The 8,155-nt window shown below is 37.5% G+C and overlaps 1 protein-coding gene across 3 annotated transcripts in view; it reads left to right on the top strand.

Annotated features, from left to right (window-relative positions):
• MET (MET proto-oncogene, receptor tyrosine kinase) overlaps positions 1-8,155 on the top strand; it is a 134,283-nt gene that overhangs the window by 109,801 nt on the left and 16,327 nt on the right. For all 3 annotated transcript variants that reach the window (XM_027765926.1, XM_006162377.2, XM_006162376.2), the window contains 3 exons: positions 2,986-3,216; positions 5,162-5,242; positions 7,712-7,893. In XM_027765926.1, coding sequence (XP_027621727.1) covers positions 2,986-3,216; positions 5,162-5,242; positions 7,712-7,893 — 494 coding nt within the window. The remainder of the gene's footprint in view (positions 1-2,985; positions 3,217-5,161; positions 5,243-7,711; positions 7,894-8,155) is intronic.

The raw sequence follows: 8,155 nt of genomic DNA, 5'->3' as shown, positions 1-8,155 counted from the left end.
CTCTCTCCCCCCCCCCCATCTCTGGTCAAATTAAAATAAATAAAGTTAAATAAAACACAGCCTTTTACCTGCAGGATTTCAGAACTTGAATCTATTTTGACAGTTATTTTTAAAAACATTCAGTTATGCTACTTAAAATGAAGGAGTCAATATCATCTGCTTTGCAAAACACTAGACCTATTAATTATAGGTTAATCAGAGTTTTTCATATTGTTTTATTTAAAATTTCCTGGTAAAAGCAAAATATCTGTGTCGTATCAACTCCATTATCTTTAGAAGTAACAGGACGTGAGTCAAGTACAAGCATTTCCCTGGTTGAATATTTACCAGTGAACAAATACAATGAGTCACAGACAGTTGAGGATACTGGAAAAGTTAGAAGCTGCTCATCAAAACAAGCTCAAAAGCAGTGAGGAACTTAACATTTTAACTTCTTCAGTACTCACTGCCTCTTGTTTTTTGACATTTATGTTACTTTTATAGAGATACACATCATAAACACTATCTCTTCCCCCATGACTCCATTCACCTTTTAAAAATCCATGCCGTTCATAATATGAACAAATCAAACCTAGTTCGTGGCTTTAAAATTTAGATCTACAGGATTTATTTAGCTTTCTTTTTTTATATATTCACCTTTAATAGCTCTAATCTGAGATCACTGAAATTCACAACTCATTTTTTAAAACTTTTTAGGAAAAGCTTACCTAATCTTTTCTCAACCTCTTCACTTGACCTCCATCATCATTCCGAACAAGGCAGAGTTTCATTCTTTTTTGCTTGAGCCTGAACCTGCCCCTTGTAGTTGTGGAAAGATAAAGTTAGCAAAAAAGAGTCATCTAGAGAGAAGAACAAGGAAAGAAATGCACAGCCAGGACCTACTAAAGAGGCAACTATTGCCTCTTTCTCTGTGTATCTGGTGGAGACAGCCTTCTCATCAGTCTTGTTCACGGAGACCTGGAATTCTCTGTCTTGTTACACCAAGCTCATAACGTTGATGGTTTAAACTGGTTTCTGCACATGTTTGGATTTAGCTGACAGCTCAACAGATTTTCCGTGTCAAAGGATTTATTTTTTTTCTTTCCTGTCTCACTAAGAATTTTCCTCAGCCTTTGCACTCCTGGGAATTTAGAACCATGATCTCTAGGTACAAAGGTTTGGGACCTGCCTGCAGAGGTTCATTTGCATTTCTAGTCCCAGAGGAAGGTTTGAGAACCTGATTCTTTGGTATTAAAGGAACAGGCACTCAGGTAGGCTTCTTCCTTCCCTCACCTACCTAACATTCTTCCTTTAAGTGTGCAACTTTCTTCTTTCCACCTAGTGACTACCATTACTTCAGGTGACTCCCAAAGCTTTTCTGGAACTGCTTTCAAGATTTCCTGCTCTAGGGAACCAGCAGTTAGCGTAACGGCTATGTCGCTGGACTCCCACGTAGTCAACCGCGGTTCGCGTCCTGGACCCGGTGGCTTAGAACTCACGCCAGGTGCATGTGCGTGCGTGCCCAAGGTCCCGAGAGGAGAATGGAGGAGAAGGGATTGCGGCGTGACCATCCCTCCTGGGGGGTCATTTCTCGCTTTCTGTCTCTATGTCTCTCTCTGTCTGTCTGGCGAGCGCACACGCCCTATATCAAAAACCTCTTCCCCCCCAAAAAAAAAAAAAAGATTTCCTGCTCTAGCCAATTTCATTTATTATCAGTCTACTGTAGAAAGTACTAAAAATGCTTAAGTAGGGTTAGGAATTTTCAGTGTTCTGTTAACTTTCTTCTTATGCCCTTTTCTCAAATTCGGACTCTCCTGCTCATTTGCAAACAAATAATAGTACCTTTGGTGCCAATGGGGACTGCTCGCATATTTTTTTCCTGTGTTGTATACATTCCAACACCTACCTGGTTTTTTCTTCAGACAGTTGCTACAGTTATCATACCTCTTCCTCAATATGTGTGGATTTCCAGTAGAAAAGGCAAAACAGTGGTTATTTCTCTCTTCTAATTGGCATTAAAAATTTTACTCTCAGCAAAATTCTTTATCCCCAAAATGAAAAAAATCTTCTATGTGCCAAAGGGGACCTTGCCTGAGGCTCTGAGGTTCTTACAGGGCTTTGGTTGTAAAGATCAACTTATAAGGAATACTGCCTCCTTTCCAAGTCCCTTCAGCTAAAAAATGAGACTGGCACACTGACCCAGTTCTCCCCTGCCTGCCTTCCCTGAGCTGCAATAACACAAAATCTGGTGTCATCATCACACACTGGAGAATTGCCACTAATGCAAGAAGATTTTTCTTCTGAAAAGTTAGCGATTGTATGTTTCTAGTCTCACATACATAAATTTATACAGGCACACACATACTAGGGGTCTTACAAAAGTTATGGAAAATCCACATGAAAATCTATGCATTTCAAAACTCTTTATACCAAAATTAACTTGTACTTTAATTCCACTTTCCATGAAGGTTTTGAATGCACACACACACACACACACACACACACATTTTTTCCCTTGACCAAGAATCCATTTAGGTATTGTGCAGCACTAATTAATTCCACTAATAAACACTAGTCTCGCATGTTTTTAATGTTCTTATGCTCGAACTGGATTTCTGTGATGCTAGGCAGTTGCTTGCCTATCTTCGCATTCTTACGGATATAGCACATTCAAATATAAACCTCGGGCTGGCTTCTTGCTATTGACAAAAAGAGAAAGGTCTGAGGAAACGATGAAGGTAAATAAGCTTTCAAAGTTAACAGTCTGCTTAAATGGAAATTTGTAAAATTTTTATAAAATGCTTGTGTATGTAAGCCAATTTATTATTATTTTTATCAAACCAATTCCTTTGCAAAGCCTCTTTCTAGCCTCATTCAGTGACATAACCACTATTTCTTTTCATTTTAAAATTCAGACTTTGGTATTAGTTCAGTTAGCTGCCCCATTGCAGACCTCACAAGGTGAAGCTTCACTGTTGTTTTCTAATAATTTTCTTTATGTTGCAGACCAGTTTCCCATTGCATCTCAGAATGGATCATGCCGACAAGTGCAGTATCCTCTGACGGACCTGTCCCCCATCCTAACAAGTGGGGACTCTGATATATCCAGTCCATTACTGCAAAATACTGTCCACATTGACCTCAGCACTCTAAATCCAGAGCTGGTCCAGGCAGTGCAGCATGTGGTGATTGGGCCGAACAGGCTGATCGTGCATTTCAATGAAGTCATAGGAAGAGGTAAGTATTTCCACTCAGCTTTTTGTTAAATACGATTTTCCAGTAAGCATTTTATCTTCTGCCTTTGCAGATTAGGAATTTAGACAATGGTGAAAGCAACTGACAGACCGCTGATAACAAGTGTACTTGATTTCAGTTCTGCAGAACTGCAGCCCTGCAAATCCTATCCACAGGGATTGTCCCCCAATGCATGGAAGCATTAGGGTAATCTCCCAAAGTGTTAGAAATAAATCACATTCCTTCTTCCTCTTCTCACACTGACAACTACAGTTTCTTGCCAGGTGCCATTTACTTCCTTTTTAAAAGTTGTTCTTTTAAGTTTGGATGTTTTCATCTCTATCTGCTTCCAGGCTTTCTGTAGCCTGAGAACAGTGACAAACTCTATGAAGCCCTGGTTTATAACAGTCTGTACACTGCTGGACTGCATCAGAAGACAAGGAATTTATAGCAGTCCCCTGATTCAAAGCAACATGTATCATCTCTGCAGTGTACTCCAAAGTCTTTATATACAAAGAGGAATGAATTTTTGTAATAAGTTCCCCAGATCAGCAATGGCATCAAAAATAAGCAGTATTTATTCAAGGAAATACTCAGCCGGAAAAAGAAACCAACCAGAAGCCAGGAAATGAACTTTACTTTTCCTTTTCTTTTTTTCTTTTTTTCTTTTCTTTTCTGATCTCTTTTATTCTCTATATGAGAGGTTGCACAGGCATCTGCCAGCATGATGCAGGAGAAGCTGATGGGATGATTTGCCTTATATGAACACTAGGCCTTCTCATTTTCCTCTGATAGCATCCACATATTCCTGTGTCACACACTGCAGCGTGTAACCTGTCAGGTGCCTCTCCTTCCCTAAGAGTGAGCAACTTTCCTGCTAACGTGTTTTCCATGTCTCACATTAGACTTTTACCAAGTTCTGCTACCAGCCTGTAAATCCCAGTAATGGTGCCCGTTTTAGAGTGCATGACTCACTGATTATGTTCTCATTCTACACATTGTAAAATTAGAATTTTTTTCACCATGAAAGGTGCTAAATGGCAATTATTTCTCTTTTGAAGTAATCATAACAGTTCTATAGATATTTAGTACTATTTATTTATATATTTTCCTCCAGAAGAATATGAGCACTCATGAGCGTGGGTGTTATTTTATTCATCTTTGCATTACAAGAGGGTAGCCTAATCCCTGACACTCACGCACTAGGTACTCAGAGCCTCTTTGGCGGGCTGGATGAATTAATGAACGAATGACTTACGTAGCTATCAGACATTTGGCACCTCTGGGAAAATTACTGCCACTGGATGAAAGGTTGCTCTTGGGAGAGTCATGTGGCCAAAGCCAAAGAGAACTGGATCAAATGAGTCAGAGTGAATTTGTTTCATTTAAGCAACTGCCTTTCAGTTTCTGCCAACCTGGATTACGCATTAACCGGTGACTAACGGGGGAAATCCTTGTTCTATAATACTAATCTTATTTCTAATAGTAACATTTTTATTTCATTTCAGCTTATTAGAATATAGGGCATTTACTTTATTACATTTCTTCATGTAGGCAAAACTTTACGTTCATATTTTTTAAATATTACTTTATCATTAAAAATAATGCATTTCATGTATACACATGTCTCTCCTATTTTTAGTGGTTCCATTATGGCTGAATATTATATTAGCCTTTAATAATAGTCTTTAATATCTTTATTATCACCTACAGCTTTACCATGTATTAAATAACCATATTGCATATCTTTTTTGTGAAAATGCATTGTATTTACATATATGCACAAACACACACATATAGTGGTATTGTTAATTAGAAGTACAAAAACACACCATATTTGTTTGCCATAAAGAAAAAACAAAGAAATGAATGTCATGAAGGGCTTAGTAAGTAATTATTGCAAAATTAAACATTATACACCACTAACCAAGTTTCCCCTTTCACATAGGACATTTTGGTTGTGTATATCATGGGACCTTGTTGGACAATGACGACAAAAAAATTCACTGTGCTGTGAAATCCTTGAACAGTAAGTTACATTTCATTTAACAGTAGAGTATACTTTCATGGTTTAAAACTAGTTTTAAAAACCTAGTAAGTAGCTTATATAAGATGTTGATTTATACTTTCCCTTATGGAAAAATCAGCTATGGCAGAAATTATGGGTCTAATCCTAAAAATGTGTTTGGGCTCAACTCTTGTTGAAATTATCCCTTACAGCCTTCAAAAGTGAGAGTGTAGGAGAAAAGAGTGTTTGGGCTAAACTCTTGTTGATATATTTCCTCTGAAATTATCCCTTACAGCCTTCAAAAGTAAGAGTGTAGGAGAAATAAGGTTCTTGGATGAACTGAGTATCATTTAACTATGTTTTGGCTTATAATATTTGTTTTGTGAATGACATTTATGGAAAGTATTGGAAGCATGTTGGCACATACAGTAGTAATGACTCATTTTACCCAGAGGCATTGCTATAATTATTTTTTAACCACAACTTCCATTTAAAAGATAAAAAATGAAATACAACAAGCAGGAGAGAAATATGCTGGCAGAAAATTGAAAAATTATAAGCATGATAATACCTCATTTGTCCACATTTTTGGAGAATGAAGCAATCCACGTAAATGAACTTCCTAAGTGAAACTTCTTCCCTTTTAATGCTGGAACATTTCTTTAAATTTTAGCTATTATTGAGAAAATCCTTTTAAGATGAAATGCATACTCCATTTAAGAAACAGAGAATGCTTCTAAACACAGCTAAGTCTTTAGTGATGACATAGACCCATAATTGTGGACAGAAATTATTATATTATACAATCCAATGTACTTCATATTCTAGAGTATTGCTGGCTCCAGCTTTGTTGAAACATCTCATGTGCTTGCTTTTTCTACTCCCATTTCAAAGTTTTTTTGCTTATGATGTGCAGCAACCTGAAAAATAGTAACCAACTCTATTATTAATTTATATTAGAATTAATAAGTTTTAAATTAAAAATTAGAAGGGTTTCCTACAAAATACAGTATTGCCACAACAGTTTTGACCTTTTTAAATATAAATCTTCATGCTCTATATGGTTCTATACAGTTAAGTTTGTGTCCTATGTGGTTAATTTCATTCAAAGTCTGGCCACTAGATAATTAAAGTGACAGTCTATATGAAACCCTACTACAAACTGTGCTGGATTATGTGTGATTGTCAATACATTTGCCTTATCAGTGATCACTACTGTCAGTTGTACTCACAGTAATTCTAACAGTGAGAAATCTTTCTCTGCCTTTAGTGTGCGTTGCTCTCTATTCAGTCCATATGGACTTTGGGTAGCTTTGAAAGGTCTCAGAATTGCATTCATAAAAGACTATCAACACTATCGCTAATGCCAAAGAGATACTAGTCAGATTAATACAGTGAAGGTTAATAATTCTTCATTAATGCTAACTGTTGGATTGTCGGAAAAGTCATGACGCATTTTTCAATGCGTCATGACTTTTCCGACAATCCAATAGTATTGGGCCTTCAGCATCTCTATCTGAAAATTACTAGAAATTATTATACCAAAAAATATCAACTTAGGGCCAGCAGGTGGCATGGTGGTTAAGGATCTGGATTCCCGCATGGCTGACCATGGTTCAAGACTCAAACACAACAAATTAAAAATTATGCAGGGCACGTGTGCTTGTGTGGCCAAAATCCCGAGAGGAAAATGGAAGAGAAGGGATCGTGACATGGGCCATCCTCCCTTGGGGTGTGATTTCTCATCTTCCTTTTTTTTATCTCTCTCTGCCTCTAGTGAGCTCATGTGCCCTGTGGCAAAAAATAAATAAATAAATAAACCTAAAATTTTATGTGTATATATATATATATATATATATATATGCATGTGTGTGTGTCTGTGTATGTGTGTATAGAAAGAGAATATATATATACATACATATATGTGTGTGTGTATATATAAATGCATACACACACACACACACACACACATAATTTAGATACCATATGATGATTGGTTTTCGATTTCTCTTAACCCAGGAATCAGCAAACTATGGCCCACAACTTGTTTTTGTGAATAACCTTTAGTAAGTCACAGCCACTATTGTCTGCAGTTTCTTTCATGATATAATAGAACTGAGTATTCACAACAGAGACATGTGGCCCACCAAGCAAAACAATTTTTACTATCTGCCCCTTCACAGAAATTTTCCAGCCTCTGCCCTAGACATTACTACAGAAATTAACTGGCCTGCTTCCCAATTTTTTTTTTCTGTGAGACAGACTGGTCATTAGACTCTATCTTATCAAAGTGAGTAGTAGGTGGTAACTTGAAGGCACAGTGCCTGGTAACATCATTCACTCAGATGCAGTGTTAAAAATAAAGCCCTGAGGTTGAGCCCTGAGGACAAAGTGTAACTATGGTTACATTCTGTTGCCTTTCCATCTAAATTTGACCAAGTGTTCATTGTTCCATGGTAAAGTTAATGTCTCTACTGCTGGATTTCTCAGGAATTACTGACATAGGAGAAGTTTCCCAGTTTCTAACCGAGGGAATCATCATGAAAGACTTTAGCCATCCCAATGTCCTCTCCCTGCTGGGAATCTGCCTTCGAAGTGAAGGGTCTCCCCTGGTGGTCTTACCATACATGAAACATGGAGATCTTCGAAATTTCATTCGAAATGAGACTCATGTAAGTATGTTACAAGCTTACTAAGGAACTAACTGGAAGCTAGTCATCCCTTCCAAGTAAGCCTGCTCTGATCCTTTTTAAAAGCTGTTAGCTGAAAATGTTTTTGTGAAAAGGTGGCACCATTCACTCAGACCTCAAATCTTCTGTCCTGGGGGGGAAGATAGGTGATACTTTGAAAGTTTCCTGGAGCAGTGATTCTCGCATGCTCTGCAAGTAACCCTGCTGACCGTCTTCCCGATAGCTCCGTTTAGTCATTCTTTAG

This window comes from Tupaia chinensis, unplaced genomic scaffold (genome assembly GCF_000334495.1).
Source record: "Tupaia chinensis unplaced genomic scaffold, TupChi_1.0 Scaffold139935_1, whole genome shotgun sequence".
Classification (NCBI taxonomy): domain Eukaryota; kingdom Metazoa; phylum Chordata; class Mammalia; order Scandentia; family Tupaiidae; genus Tupaia; species Tupaia belangeri.
Note: the sequence above shows the minus strand (reverse complement) of the source record. Positions and strands in the feature narration are given on the sequence as shown.